Genomic DNA, 15720 nt, shown 5'->3' with positions numbered 1-15720 from the left:
CACACAATCAGAAAATCAGGCAAAGTAGTGCTTACTGTTGACTGGGAGCCACTCCTTCGAGCAGCACAATCATGGCTCGTCCCACTTGACCAGTAAGGGAGCATTCCAAGGAGACAGGACGAGCCTTTTTCCTCCAAGTGGCTGTGCTATTAAGAGTGGTGATCTCCGATTCCAACTTGAGGCCAGAAAGCGTGGCCAGCAGGCGAGTCTTGTGAATCTTGGCCACACCGAAAACTATCAGGCGGGTTCGTTCCTGAGATGAAGCATCTACCAGCAACATCTCCCTATGTTGGGGCAGAGGTGTTGGTGCACTGGCCAAGTCATCATCGTCGTGCGCAAAGCCCGCAGACTTGCTTTTGTGTTCGTTCAACGAGCTCCTTTGGACCACAGTCTTGGTCTCCGGCATTGTACCATACAACTCTAACAGGTGGTAGATGGTCTTCCAGCAGTTGGGTGTCTCTAACATCGGCGCCATCGTTGGCATTCCAGCTTTGGTCAGCGTGTTCTGGTAATCCCCACTGACACTGGTGGCACAAGCACCATTCAACGAAGCTTTCGACTCCGTGGACATTTTGAGGATATTATGTTCGTGGAGCGACATTGTTGGACTATCCCTTAGTGGCGATGAACTGGACTCATTCAAATTCGTGTAGCCCAACTTGCCCTTCACGGATTTCCCAGTGGATCTAAGTTTTTGGGCGAAGCTCTGGGGTCTGTTCTTGGCATTTGGAGAAGGTGTCAGTTGAATAATTGGAGCCAAGCCTCCGGGACGCGGTCTTGCCAACATTGTGGGCATCGTTTCGTTGAATTTGTCATAGCGTTCATCTGAATAGTTTTCAGCATGGTTATAGCGCTCGGACATCGAATTAAATGGCACGATGTCTGTGGGCTCAGAAGCTGAAAATTAGAATGATTAATAGGTTTAAAAATACAGTTTGAATGCAGTGATCGTTAACTTACCCAAGCTGCACTCGTCTTTGGTTTGGCTCTTTTTGCTTAGCTCAGGCTGATCGTGAAACTCGTTCTGGGCATCCTTTACGTTTTGATACATATTGCAGATCTGATGTAGCAGCCTCAGCAGCGGCATATTTACCTGAAATCCATAAAAACATTTTTATGTAGCTTATGTGCATTTTAAAGTACAGATTCTCCACCCACCTGCTGCGAGATGAATCTCACATTTAGACTGAAATTGATCACAGTACTGGTGTGCTTCTTTAGCTGGCGACGCGACATATAGATAACATTCTGTCGCGCCTGATCCACCATCCCATCGGACATTTTTAAGACTTCCAACTCCACGCCCACTCGCTCGCATAAGAACAAGGGGGTGTCCATCATTATGGAGGCCCTGCCGCCGTTTGATTTCTTGTTCAGTTTGGCTGGCTTTTGGGCAGAGTTCTTTTTGTCACCCGCCTCGCTGACCACAATGTCCACCCGAATAGAATCAAAAGTGCCGATCAAAGAGAGATTTGTGCCAAAGTTTTCCAGCGAAGAAATGTCTGCGTTGGAGAACTTGTTGATCATTTGTTGTGGCATCACTCCCAAGCAGGTGAGAAGTGGTTCAAAGATCAGATGGGCATCGAGCAGCTTAATGGAATCCTGCATTATGCCACTGCGTGTTTGTCCTGCATGTTCAGTCATTTTCGGAGGAGCTGGGCGTGCGTGTTCCTTTTCAGTGAAGTGCTTCTTTTTGTTGTCCTGCTGTTTAGCCATCCAGAAGTACAAATCCTCCTTGTGGTTCTCGGTTCCCAGCCAGGACTTGTTTACCGAGTTTGTAGAGCTCAATGAACCCTCTTGCAATGCACCGTATTCTGATGAGAACATATCATGAAATCACTGAGTGTTCCTTATGATTAGTATTATAAAATGTACTTACCGAATTCCGGAACCTGCCCCGAGATAATGGGCAGCATCTGAATGCTGGAACGAGACGAATTGCCATGTGAATAGTTCGAGGCTTTGCTGTGGACTTTATTTAAGCTGATGCACACGGATGTTATTTGGAGAGAAGAACAGACCACAAGAACGACATTAACGAGATGTATTTGATGAAAATAAGCAGGCAAACATTTTCAACTTACCCGCGCCGAGGATGATGTATATTTGGCGAAGTGGAAGTAGATCGCTGGGAAGCTGTTCCATGGTTGGCACCCTCATGACCATAAGTAGCACCTGTGGGAAAAAAAAGTTAATAGAGGAATAGGGGTTTCGTATATTGGACAAGCACTCTTCAAGAAAGCACTCTTCTGGATAAGTTGTACACTTAACGAAACAAAATATAATATGTAATAGAAAAAAGCTTAAGAGAATAAGAGATAGAAAGTAGGTAGGAAGTAGTTGAAAGATATGCTTTACATACTCATCGTTTAGTGTACAACATACTTAGGATTAAATTTAGTTTCATAGATATAGAGATAGCCAGAAAGGATAGAAGAGTTGTATTGTTCTGTAGTAAAATGCAAACGAAAAGCATCAAACAATATGAAATGGTGAACACTCAAAGCGGTGAATAACATTTGTGTGGCAAAAGTATTTACAGATACAGGAGGAAACGGAAGGTAGTTGATAGCAGATCTAAGCAACACACTCTTGCACTCATTCTGACACAATCAATAAATTTGGTTAACAAACGATCAAAAAGTGCATCAAGCAGGAGGGGGAAATATAGAAAGAGTCTATAACTATACATAAATCTATGTTAAAAGGAAATAACCACCCGCCACAGGCGTCGGGTGGAGAGCGTTAATCAAAAAAATACCAATGTGAGTTCGATGATGCTGTGTTTGCCCAAGTAATAATGCATTCTCACTCTCTTCCGGATTCTCGCCGACGCCCGCAAAGGCGCCCATTTCAACATCACCTTCGCACTCATCGTTCTCCGCATCCTCCTCGTTCTGCGGGAACGAAAAGGTCACGTTGATGGGTCGCGACAGCTTGTTCTTGTACTGATGCTCAAACAGAATTGGATTGTACAGCGTATTCTTCCACTGCCGGCTTAGCACAATGATTCCCTATAAAAAATGTAAATTAACCGAATTCCAATGGATAATATTTAGCGGAATTACTAACCTGTCTTAGGGTGTTCAGATGTGGAACATCGTGTTGCTTGAATATCGTCTCTATCCTCTGAACGCCCTCATCCAGAACCAACTTCTGCATTATGTAGCACAGCTGGCAACTGGGATCCTCCTGCAGCGTCTTCGACAGCAACGTGTAATTATTGGCGTACCGACTCTGCAGATTATTTAAATATAATAAATGAATACAAAAGATTTAAAAAGTGGTTAGGTCTATAAAGGATGAAATGCTGTATAAAAACCTTTATACCTCTTTTGTTACCTTCTTGATCTTGGGATTTCTCTGAATCTTCTCGTTATCCATGGCCTCAGCCATAAGACAAGCAGCCACTGCCGTTTGTCTCGTGTGCAGAGCCTTCATCAATGATACTATTTTCATGGCCAGTCGATTACTGGGGTTCATCCATGCGGTGATAGCCGGGGAGGCAGTGCTCAAAAGATTCCAGTCCAATCGCGTCAGATCAATCTTTCGGGTAATAGGCACGCAAGGTGGAGCGGCAAAGTTGAACCAAACCGCTTTTAGTTCAATCACGCACGAGGAAGTCTTGTCCGTCTCCTTGACATTGGACAAAACCTTGTCGTAGTTATCCTTGGTGTTGGTTCCCGCGCCTGCAGATGGTTTCTGTGCTCCAGTCTGAGCATTCGCTGGGCTTGTTCCCTTTTCCACATCTTCATCTGGAGGTTTGGGTGTGGATTTTCCCTTTTCAGCTCCAGAGGTTTCTGCCGAAATGTTGCTATCTGAAGCAGGTTGAAACTTCTCCTTCGGAGTTTTGGGTGTAGGCGGTTTCTTTGTTATCAACCTCCATGCAGCTTCAGCTTTTGATGTGGCTCCTCCATCGCCAGAGCCCGCGGCTCCTTCTCCTTGGCCCACCAAATCATTGAGATTGAAACCACCCGCGGAGGCTCCGCCGCCTGCACCAGCTCCCGCCATTTCGGCCAACTCCTCCTTGCTGTTCTCGGACTTTTCAAAGTGCGATCGCTTGACTATCTTGACACCCACGCCCTCCAAACCACACTCGAACATAATGTAGCCAATGCTTTCGATGCCCGTGCTCTCCGGCATTTTCAGGCATTCAAACAGCACTTTGCTTTTGTGTTCTGGAATGGCAGTGACAATGATGGGCGAGTCCTGGGTGCAAGACTGTCCCTCTGTCTTCAGGCGTCGCAGTTGAGCATGCGCTCTCCCAATATCGAGCGTTATGACCACCTCCTCCAACTGCTTCTCCGATGTCTCGATAAGAATGGGCTCTCCTTGCACATTGTCCGGCCGCGTCTGTGAGGAAAGATGTGCCAAGAGAGCACGTGTGCCCTTCATGATGCCACCCTTTTTGTTACTGCTGCCCGATTGGACCGTTTGCTGGATATAGACGTTGTGCATGGAGGCACGCGTCGTCTTGCCCATGTGGAACTTCGTGGAGATGCCCTCCATGTAGAAGGTGAGCAGCGACACGCAGCTTAGATCCTATAAAGAAGATGGTAAAGATTGTGATAATTTCATCAATCAAAGCTTTGTTGGCTAATTTACTCACTTGTACATTATCCAAGGCAGCTACTGAGATAATCTCCTCCACAATGGAGGACTGCAGCATGGTGATGCTGACTTTGGGCAGGACAATCAATCCCTGTGTTTTGGTGGAAATACTCTCCTCATAGACATCGCTGAGAAACGAGTCCCCGGGTCCCTGCAGATGCCTCTCCGTCGTGGATCGCTTCGAGTTCGAGTGAACCTGCGACCAGTAGCTCAAGCTCTGATCCCGTTTCAGGATATTGTCGTTGTTCACCTTGGCGATGCAGGACGTGTGGATGAAGTTTACCACCGAGAGCAGGTGCATTGATTGAATTGTCGGGACGGCGGCCTCCACCATTCTACAAGACCAATAATGATTAAATAAAGCGAAATAACTTATAATTATTATTCAATAATTTTAGTTTATATCATTTTTTATAACTTTATTAAATATTTTTGTTGTCTAAATATGCAGACAACATAAATATCCAAAAATAGGTTTTTTAAGAAATAATTCAAAAATTCTTAAATTTAATTTTAATTTGCATTACATTTTTTCAAATGTTTGTGATTTAAATAATAAAAACGGTATATTCGGTATATATTTTATCTTGAACATTTCAGTATTTTTATTTTGAACGCATGGTATTTTTAACGGTCAAGGGCGGGCACACTTTTGGGCCACCACACGTGTAGAAAAAACATATTATTGATAAAGTGCTAATTTGTGCAAGAATGAAAACACCAAAAGCGAAAGAATCAGAAAAGGCTGAATTAAAGCCGATTAAAAAAGAGCCAGGCGTCGTGGAGGATGGTAAAGTGACAAAGAAATCAAAGACGAAGCCCAAAAAGAAGACGGTTAAAGTGCCAAAAGATGAAGTAAAGGCCGCTGTCCAGGAAAGTCCCAAAAAATTGTCCGCCAAAGACCTGGCCAAGATCGAAAAAAAGAAGGCCAAGAAGCAGGCACAGAAGCTGAAGAAGCAGCAAAACAAACTGGCGCCCAAGGAGATCAAAACGGAACCAGAAGCGCAGGTTAAAGTCGAAAGTAAGGCCACCAAAAAGGAAAAAGTGGAGAAGGAACCAACGACTGCTCCAAATGAAAAACCAAAAGGAAAAGTGTCTAAAAAAGCCAAAGCCAATGCCAATAACAAGGACGAAGGTAAGGTTAACAAAAAACCATATTCCCATAGATTCATCAATTTCCATCATTTTCATCCCACAGAAGGAGTTAAGCGGATCCGCAATCCTGCAGAAGAGGCGTCCACCGTTTTCGTGGGGAATTTGCCAATCAACACCAAACGTGTACAGCTGGTGAAATTGTTCCAGCCATATGGGTTGGTTCAATCCATCCGGCTGCGCACCGCCGGTGGTAAGCAGCTTTTCAAGCACAAACAGCGCAAGGTAGCCGGCTCCCTGAACGCCTACGTGGTGCTCGAGAAACCCGAGATTGCCCAGCAAGCGCTGGCTCTTAATGGCTCCGAGTTCAAGGAAAATCACCTGCGGGTGACTCCCGCGTCTATGGCGGAGAAATTCGGCCAGGCAAAGGATAAGCAGCCCAGTGACAAGGATGCCAAGCGAACCATTTTCGTTGGCAGCCTAAAGTACTGTAAGTAAAGCAGTAAGTAGTTTTAACTAAATGCTAACATCATGTGCTACACATTCCAGCGGCCACCGAGGAGCAGCTGCGAGAGATCTTCTCCAGTTGCGGCGAAATAGACTACATTCGCTGCCTGCAGGATGGCGACAAGGGCTGCAAAGGAGTAGCATACGTCTGTTTCCAAAAGCCCGATGCTGTGGGACTAGCTCTTGAACTTAATCAGACGCTTCTAGATGATAGGCCTATCAACGTGGAGCGCTATCAAGTCAAAAAACTGGGTGCCAAGCAAGTGCGCGATGCTGCCGCCGCCTCAGCTGCTTCGAAAACGTCCTCAAAGACCAAAGCTAAGAACCAGAATTCTGCGGGCGCAAAAAAAAGGCTAGACAAGAAGAAGGGCAAGGAGAACGGTAGTTTGAAAAAAGAAGGAGCACCTACTGGTCAAAAGAAGAAGTCAGAGTACCGGGGCGTCAAAGTCGACGGCATCAAGAAGGCTAAGAAGCCTAAAAAGAAAAGCAATGACCAACAAACGGCTCTTGCCAAAAAAATAGCACCCAAGCAAAAGAGTTAATATACATTTAGACTAGGCATAAGGTTTGAAATAAGTTGAAACTCAATTCAATGAGATTCGTTTGACTTTCTGTTACGAAGTTAACCACCGGATCAGTTTCCGTAGCGGACACTAGATTGATTATGTTGACCAAGTAATCGTTGAAAGATTACTCAGAGAACAACTTAAAAATAAAATGCAAAATTTTAAACAATGTGTATTGTGTATTAAAATAAGTTAATTAAATAGAGGGGGTTTTGACAAAAGCAGCTGTCAACAAGGCTTTGAAATAATTCTCAGTCAAAGACTACATCTAAAATAAAATGTTTCTGCTTGGGATCTGCTTTATTTGCAGTCTTAACCCTTTAGTGCTAAATGCATTTCCTGTGGTAAGTTTATTGTTAAATGTCTTTTTTTGAGAGATTGTGCAATCGGTGCTCTAGGAATCCCAGGCCGATTCCAAGGATTTGAGTGTCCTGAATGCTCCCTTGACCGATCCTGCCGACTATCCCGACCTCACAAATGGTCTTACCGATGCGGAGGTACAGGAGAGCCTCAAGGATCTAACCTTAGATGATCTTAACTCCTTGAACAAGCTACTTGATGAGCGCCTTGGCCGAGATGAAGATGTCGACTCTGACGGTAAGTTATCACTGTAGATGATCTCTCATTGTCACCGGCTGAAACTTTTCAAAGAAAGCGAGTCTAACAACACATGGTAGACAAGCGATGGCCAATATACGCAAGCAGGACTTTCAGTCCATGGAAGTAGGTCTCGATGATAACTGCCGGGATGAGGAGGATTCCGATGAAACGAAGCCTAATTTGTGCACAAAGAGACCCACTTGCCCGACTACCAAGCGTTGCTCAAGGAAAAGCACTTGTGTGCCGAAAACCACTCGAATGTGCTCAACTAAAAGCGCCTACGATAGTTGCAAGCCAAAATCCGGTGGCTTTATGGACGACGATCTTATAAGCGAAACTACCAAATCTCCGAAGCCAAAGAACAAAAAGTGCAAGAAACCTAAGGATGACTTCGAATGCGAGGCAGATGACTTTCTGTGCCAGGCCAGCAGGCGATCAAGGGGCAAGGAAAGTAGAAACACACTTTTGGATGAAGAATATATTCCAGGGCGGCCGTTGACTGGAAATGCGCAGCTGGGTGATGAGCTCACATCAGCATTAAATGATCAAGGTGAACCATTGAATGATGCACAAATGGAACTATCAAACTCCGAGTTTGACAACAACTTAGGCCTAGAAAATCCAGATAGTTTGGAGCAAGGTCAGCCTTTTGACTTAGGAAAGGATAGCAAGATTAATACAGAGCAGAAACATCAAACTAATTTAAAAAACGAGTATAGTCGTGAAAATCTTATGCAGGATTACCCCAAAAACTTGAAGCACGAACCTTCAGGCCAATTGAAAGAAGAAGATCAGGCCAACTTGGATCAGAACTATAATGCTAAGATTGATCAAGAACAATCTACTGGCTTAGAGCTAAAAAGCCAGTCCACTTTGGATCAAGAAGATCAGTTTAATTTAAACAAGGAATATCAGCCAAACTTAGATTTTACCAATCCGGTTAATTTCGAGCAGGAGCATCAGTCTAATTTCGATTCAGAATATCAGAACAACTTTCAAAAAGATCATCTGACCAACTGGGAGAAAGAACATCTGGCAAACTTCGATGCTGGACAATCAGCTAGTTTGCATCAAGGTGAACAGCAGTTCAATCGGAATCAGAAGGCACCTAATGTGGAGGGAGTCGACAGGAGTCGACAAAACGAACCGATAGCGAATGAAGCAGATCCGCTTGATCCTAACGATCGGCATCAGTCCTCCAGGACCTCACTTCGTAAGAGAGAACAAACAGAGAAGCAATTTGAGGAGCACATGCCCAATGAAGATGATAATAAACAGGCGAGTATCAAGGATGAGCTGATGCCACTTAACACTGATCTGCCCAAGCAGGAACATCTCTTCGATAGCGAAAGGTAAGATAACTACGATTTTGTTGTTTCATTACCATCACATCATCACATAATCAATTTCTTGCTCAAGTTTTATTGCCAATAATGCTCGGGATCCACCTCGTTATTTGATTCAAATGCAAGACGACTATATACAAAGTGAAAATGATAGTGGCGAGCGTCGATTGCTTGAGGATCGAAGGGAAAGCGAGGCGTTAAACATGGACAAACTCACCGAGGAGGAGCCCAGAACAATGGAGGAATTCCATTTGGATTCCGAGTACAGGAGGAAAAAGCGCGAGAATAAGAATACTGATGACTCTCCCGAGGTGAGTGGGCAACCACACACCTCAATATAGAATATACATTTCTATGCAATTAGAACTCCAAAGAAACATATATAAAGATGCTGATGGACTCTTTTCCGCGGGATCAGGGTGGCCGGATCAACGCTCATGCGGCATTGAGGCAGTCCAATCTCGCCCATTTACGCATCAAGCGAAGTTGAATTATATATGTATATTCAACGCTATACTTGATAATTTCCATTATATATATATTTTATATGCACCCATAAAATGATAATCAAACTGCGATTTTGTTGTTCCTACGATTTGTAATTGCCAGCAAATGGCTCTTGTTTAAATATTATGCTGGTAATGAAATTGAAATGAAATTATCGTATCATCATTTCCACTTACCTTTGTAATCCCTCCAGTAGAAGCGGTGTAAGGAAGACATTCAGTTGACCTTTTAGCCTGGCCACCACCGACGTACAGACCGCTCCTCCCTCAGCCTGCAGACTCATGAACTCGCCATCATCAAATCCGTTCGTGGTCTTGTCCGATTCCTCCTCTTTCAAGAGCACACTGGGGTCCCAGGGATGAGACTTCGGTCCACCCATAAATGTAGCCGAGCTGTTGCTCCCAGTGGCGTTTTCGTATCGAGGAACCACTTTAATCTCCCGCCAACAAGAGTAGAGATCAAAGTGGGGCAGCATCTTGCTGCCAATATAGGTCAATCCACCGTCTTCGTTCTCCGAGAAGAGTGGAGTAGAGAAGACATCTGGACCCAAGGGAAAGGAGCATCCATTCCAGTTAAAGCACTTCACCTGCGACAAATGATTTAGGTAGCTGGCCATCAGCAAAGGTGAGTCGATAATTGGCCGGTTGACCTGCTGGTGCAGATTAACCAATGCCACATCCTCTTGTGAAGACATGGCCGATATGAAAGAGTTGGAAGACAGTGATGGGGTGCCAGATGATGAGCCACGAGAATCAGCCTGGAGAAGGAATACCATAAAATTGTATAAGATATATTCTGAGTGGAAAATGAAATCAATTTATATTCGGCTTCTACAACTAAAATAGCCAGTTCAAAGGACACAAGCAGAAAACTGTGAGAAAATTTTTCGTTGAAGTGCAGCAAAGATTTAAGTCGGTTTTTTTTTTTTTTTTGTATCGAATTGACATTAAAACGATTAGTAAAGTTTTCAAAATTAAAAGGTAGCTGACAAATAATACTAATTTCAAATCAAAGATAAGTCGAAGTGGAATTTTTTGTTGATTGATACCGGTAATAGCCCACACCCCTCAGCCTCAAAGCTTATGATATGAATTAAAGATAAGATCGGGAGCAATAGACTCTACATGCACTAATACGCAACAATATTATACATGCAATTGTTGATCATCGAGAATTTGTTTGACAATTTTTGGAAACTTATAAGGTAAGAAAGGAGAAGGTCTACAGATACATTTAGGTTGTTCAGAACAGACTAGCATTCGAATTTCGGTTTAGTTAGGCTACTTGTTAGTTAGAAGAGGTTGGTTGGTTGCTTGTTGTTGGTACTAAGAACTACTCACATCATGAACAAAATGTCGGTACTCAGGTCGAGATGAGATATTTGTTATTTTTCTTATTGGTGTGGCAAGACCGTGAATGCGTCTCGCGTCTTCGTTCTGGGTGATTTTTGATTTAGGTTTTGGTTTTTATATCGATTTGGTTAGTTCATTAATTGATTTCGGATTTTAGAGATGAGTCGAGTTGAGGAAAGGAATAGATTTTAGGTGTGGCTTACATTTTAACAAAATCAGCAACAGTTTCTCATTTTATGCTTTAAAATGTAAATCGATATTGAGAAATTGTTGCTTAAGAGTTATAATTAAGTAAATGTGCGAAGCATGCACGGAAATAGACTCGAATCGAATAATATTTCGAATTGGGTTAATATTGCCGCCTTGATTATTACATGGGTGATATGGAATTTAGTGATAAACTGAGTTTAATACAAAATTGGCCTCAAAGCAGCAAAGCTAAACGCGCTTGGTGTAGATAATTCACTGAGCAAATCGGCCTAACATTATACAATACGTAATCGAGGTGTTTGAGTATTTGATTTTTCAGCTTTACCAGTTCTGTTGTGCTCTGCGGCCTTTTTGGAAGTGTTTTGTTGCCGTCGGGAGCGTGGATCTCTAGATCGCTGCGATATGTGGGTAATGTGTGACTTCCATTATCGTTTTGAGCTCCAATGCTAGTTTTGAAGATATATTGTTAGTCAAAATATGTTGGGGTTGGGTATAACTTTTATATAGGCACCTTAGATCCGATGAGAATCTCTTCTTTCCGGACAGCACCACGGATCCACTGTTTACACTGTTTCGCTGCTTCATGGATCCCCGCTGAGACAGCACATTGGATATATCTTCTTCGGCAGAGAAGAACATCTCTGAGGGATTCTCCGACGTCAGCGATATAGTGCGTTGCACTTCGCGTGGCAACTGATCTCCACCTAGTCCCTGGACGTGAAGCGCAATATCGGCTATTTCGAATTCCAACGGATGTGAATGAGGTGCCGAGTGCGACATTTCATCCGGTATCTGCAATGGAAAGTTCATCAAGATTTATATTAAAATCAAAATTACAATATTGTGACGCACCTCTGTTTCATCATCGAGGACATCGCCCGTCAGTCTGGAGTCGGAAATGCTAGTCTTAGGTGGTGAAACCCGCAGCCTATTGGAATCGGAACCGCGTCGATGGCTACTTCCCGCATCGCCAGCAGACGCCTCGTGCTGCAGCTGTAGCTTTTTGGAGGGACTATCGAGCAGGCGGGCATAGGGTACATCCACGGAAGTTTGTCTCGTACATGGATAGCGCTTGGTCCTCCTTTCCAACGTATTCGGGGATCCAATGCTCTCTCGAGACTTATTTCGGCAGTTGGGCTCAGGTTTCTCAACTCCAGTGGTACCACTTGCACCGATCTTAAACTTAGTGCCATCTGGCAGAGAGCAGAGATCCGTCTTCTTCAGACTTCCGTTTCGCAGATCTCCTGCTGGTCTGTACAGGCGGCCTTTGCCATTAAAATCCGCTGTATCGTACAGCGAAACACAATGAAGACTGTAGGGCGGGGTGTGGAAGACAAGTTGACCCTGGTGCAGAATGCTTTCGCCGAAACCAAAGTCCTTATTGTTGTTAATAATGCTGAAATTGCAAAGATATAAAAATTAAATGATTTTTCTTGGTATTTAATATATATTTAATTGTTATTTTATATTTTACTCACAAGTATCGCGCTATATTGTAGTTATCGTGGGCATCCTGCGCCGTTGGCTTAAAGAATTTTTGTCCATTTCGATTGCTTCCGAAAAAGGCACATCCACCAATACAGCCACAACGCGAGATCTCACTGCCCGAGGACAATGCACTTCCGTTATTCGACCAAAGGAACCAAAGTCGCTTGAATTTGGCATCGTGCTCACGCAGAAAACTGCAAGTAAAACCCGAAATTAGAATCAATAGACTAAGACACAAATTCTGATCTTACTTGTGCTGCACGAGATGCAGTTCGTGATCCGGAATGGGTAGAGCCGACGCTCCCTCCAACAAAATAGGCCCCAGCGAAGTGCAGCCCACCTCCACCCAATTTTCAGTTATCTCTGTTTCTGGTGTACGTTTGGTATGCGTTTCCGAGAAACTTCCCCTAAGCTTCCGCGTGGCCTCCTCCCGAGAATCTCGCCGTGAGAAGGAGTTGGAGCTTCGCTTTCCGGTCTTTCCATGTGAAGCGTAATGAGATCCTCCTGCATCCTGAGACTTTAGGGAATCCTGATCAGCTCGTCTCAGCTTGCCAGAACGATTACTGCCCGTGGTGTTGGTGTTGAATGTCGAGTTTGTCGTGTGGAGCATAAACAAACGCAATAGAATGGAGGGCAGTAGCCCAGAGATCCCTGACTTTACCCGCTGGCCGTGTAGATTACAATTTGCCAAACGAATAGGAGAGATCCAGGCATGCAAAGCGGTGCCACTTTCTATCAGATATACATCCACAGCATCCACCGAAACGCGCGTCATTTTGTATTTTATATCCTCGGATGACGGACACTTGTATTTCTTCTCTTCCTTGGTTTGGGGGCACAGATTGCTGGGCACTCCGTGATGGCAGTTTCTTACTGTCTTAGGTGACTTTAAACAGTTCTCCGGATCAATGGCCAAGAGTATAAGTGTCTCCAGACCTGTAACGACGTTTACAAGCTGTGGTAGAGTAAGCTTTCCGGTGAGTTTGCCCAGCTGAACCTCCACGAGCCAGGAATATTCTAGAGTGTCCTCGTCCAGAGCACAGCCCTCATTACTGAACATGGCATGACCTCTAACCTGGACTGCGGAGAGCATGAGGTGACCCTGGTTAATATGCTGCTCCCTCTGCGATCGCTGCAGGCAATCCGAGGTAAGTAAATACGACGGACTTACTAACACTTGCAGAGTGGTTTCATGATACTTCTTATTCATTTCGAAGCCGAATCTTTCTATTAGAACGACCGGACAGGGCGGATCATCTTCATTGCAATTCTTCATTACGTGCGCCTGAATGTCGTGTACAATCACGGAAACCATCACCTCAAGAGGACGGTAAAGACGAGGATCGAAGGGTTTGCGCTTTTCCTCGGGCGGTTGAGTCTCTGAAATGGATTTATTGGCCAGCTCCTTTTCTTTGGCCAGCAGTTGGTCCTTGGGATTTACTTGGGCAACGCCGGGCTCCTTCATATTTACATTCGATTGCTCCATGTCTGTGAAATTCTGATCCTCGCCGAAAATATTTTCCTTCAGGCTAATAAAGTTGCGCAGCACATTTCCATAAGCCATAAGCACGGAGCTTCCAATCTCCAGTTCCACAGTAACGTGGTCCGCGGCCAGCGTTCCAGGATCAAATTTACTATACTGTTCAGGTGGCTGCTGCCAGCTACTAACAGGTGATTTTCTCACTTTTGGAATCCTCATAGGACTCAGTAAGATCTCTTCTTTTTCTGGCGTAGTTATATCCGCTTGAGGATCAGGTCCTAGTGGTGGAACTGGATGATAAACATACTGAATTGACAGTGCCAGAATGGGCACTGCCCAACAGTCGATCCAACCGGCAGAGCGCTGGCAAATCTTGCGCCACTTCTTCGAGTACAACTCTGGGCGCCGGATGAGCTTGCCCTCCCTGGTCAGCAGTCTTGCGTTCTCATCTATGGCTAAAACAATAGGACGCACCGAGGACACTTCCGGTACGTATAAGCTCAAATCCAAACCCTCTCCGTGGATCCAAAACTTTAGCGTAACTGTCTTGGGCAGGAAATCGTCAAATGGCAGGGCGAAACTCATCTCAAAGACGTCTCCACAGAAAGCCAAATGATTGTTCTCCTGGTTGGCACTACTGCAATCGATCCAATTGTACTCGTTGCACAGCATTAGGATTTCGAACTCATGCAGGCGGATGCTAAAGTTACAGGTATACGGAACAAAACTGAGTATATCCGGCCTGGCCTTGTTAGCCCAATCCTCGATGAGATCCTGGAAGAAGCACTTGTGTTTGTACACGATGAAAGCACTCGTCTTGCAGCCGGAGAGAGATATGCTCCAATCCTGCGGTGCGTTCCACTTGGTCGGGTAGTGTATGCGCACCTTGTACTCCAAGGACTCGAACTCTGCCAGGCTGCGATACTGCAGCGATGTGGTGGCCTCCACGTGGAAGAGCTGTCCCTGGATCTTCGATGTGTAACCATCCGGTTGAGTGACCCAGGGAATTGTCATCTCTACATACGAAGCAGGTCCCACGGTAATGTGCATTGCATTCGTCTCTTTTTCTTTGGAAAAGAGTATGTCAATAGTTGCCTCATTTAGCACGCACAATGTCACATCGAAGGATTGATAGCTGCGAAGTTCCCCTGGCTGGGGTGTGGGTGTAACTTCTGCCTCCTTCCAGTCAGAAGGATAAAAGTACCTGTACAAATGATCTCTTTGCCGATCTGCCCACGGTCCGTAGCTGAAATCGGTGCCTCTGAGACACCTGGCATTTATGCCCCAGACCGGAGGCGAAGGCTCCACAACATCACCGTTGGGCAGGACAATCTGTACAGGATGTTCCGGCACAACGCCTGGCTCGTCCATGTAGAAGTACAAATCCATTTGATTGGACATCATCACCACAAAGCCTTCGCCCATATATCGCGGTGGTTCATCAATCAAACCAGTATACTTGGGACTCGGACAGAAGAGCACTTTCGCATTTTCGACTTTAGCCTTCACAAAGTGCATAAAGTGATCCAATCTACAGACAGCTGGCTTTGTACTGTAGGTGCAATGGGCCTCTTCCACGGAAATCGATAGTGTAGTCGGCGTTAATCGGTTTCCAAACACAAAGCGACCGGAGCAAACGTCAATTTTTATCACTGGTATTAAATCCCGCCAGGTTGTGGCCTGCATAGCCTCCGAGTTTTTCACATTCTGAATCCTCTGGCTCTGCCGTGCATTCTCCAGGTTCATATGATGCTCCTTCAGCTTGTTTCTCTCCTCATTGCTAGCCGCATCTGTCGGTATAAGCAGCGATGGTTCCAGACCAAACGTCTTTTCCAGCGTGTCGTACAAATCCGATCTGTTGTATATGTGCAGCTCGTAGCCATTTAGCTGGACCGATAGGCGCGTGTCCGAGTGGGAAAGATCTATGAAAAATGATTGTCATCAAAAGTGTTCGATTACTC

At 44.8% G+C, this 15720-nt stretch overlaps 3 protein-coding genes across 10 annotated transcripts in view; 2 read left to right on the top strand and 1 right to left on the bottom strand.

Moving 5' to 3' along the window:
- Positions 1-15720, bottom strand: part of tweek — a 28563-nt gene that overhangs the window by 9579 nt on the left and 3264 nt on the right. Inside the window, exons 3-18 of one of the 6 annotated variants that reach the window (NM_001299073.1) lie at positions 12531-15681; positions 12270-12473; positions 11644-12187; positions 11303-11583; positions 11117-11237; positions 10570-10665; positions 9406-9986; positions 4610-4946; positions 3343-4542; positions 3073-3237; positions 2762-3014; positions 2085-2175; positions 1880-1983; positions 1159-1814; positions 961-1093; positions 36-897 (exon numbers count right to left, since the gene is read on the bottom strand). In NM_001299073.1, the coding sequence (NP_001286002.1) occupies positions 36-897; positions 961-1093; positions 1159-1814; positions 1880-1983; positions 2085-2175; positions 2762-3014; positions 3073-3237; positions 3343-4542; positions 4610-4946; positions 9406-9986; positions 10570-10665; positions 11117-11237; positions 11303-11583; positions 11644-12187; positions 12270-12473; positions 12531-15681 (8779 nt within the window). Of the gene's footprint in view, positions 1-35; positions 898-960; positions 1094-1158; positions 1815-1879; positions 1984-2084; positions 2176-2761; positions 3015-3072; positions 3238-3330; positions 4543-4609; positions 4947-9405; positions 9987-10569; positions 10666-11116; positions 11238-11302; positions 11584-11643; positions 12188-12269; positions 12474-12530; positions 15682-15720 lie in introns of all 6 variants that reach the window. The other 5 variants (NM_001299074.1, NM_001201897.2, NM_001201895.2 and 2 more) reach the window with 5 other exon arrangements.
- Positions 5256-6939, top strand: CG12288 (uncharacterized protein). The gene is made up of 3 exons (NM_135978.2): positions 5256-5746; positions 5810-6193; positions 6253-6939. Exons 1-3 carry the CDS (start codon positions 5323-5325, stop codon positions 6750-6752), a joined length of 1308 nt encoding a protein of 435 aa, NP_609822.1. The 5' UTR covers positions 5256-5322; the 3' UTR covers positions 6753-6939.
- Positions 7001-9299, top strand: CG31805 (uncharacterized protein). Of its 3 annotated transcripts, none has more exons than NM_165201.3 (5): positions 7001-7120; positions 7175-7373; positions 7432-8728; positions 8796-9033; positions 9097-9299. In NM_165201.3, exons 1-5 carry the CDS (start codon positions 7055-7057, stop codon positions 9106-9108), a joined length of 1812 nt encoding a protein of 603 aa, NP_724028.2. In that variant the 5' UTR covers positions 7001-7054; the 3' UTR covers positions 9109-9299. The 3 variants fall into 3 exon arrangements, with proteins under 3 accessions (NP_724028.2, NP_001246052.1, NP_001286004.1); NM_001259123.2 differs by having other exon boundaries at positions 9087-9299; NM_001299075.1 differs by having other exon boundaries at positions 7428-8728.

Source organism: Drosophila melanogaster, chromosome 2L (assembly GCF_000001215.4).
Source record: "Drosophila melanogaster chromosome 2L".
Classification (NCBI taxonomy): Eukaryota; Metazoa; Arthropoda; class Insecta; order Diptera; family Drosophilidae; genus Drosophila; species Drosophila melanogaster.
The sequence above is the reverse complement of the archived record's forward strand: the minus strand, read 5'-3'. Positions and strand labels throughout refer to the sequence as shown.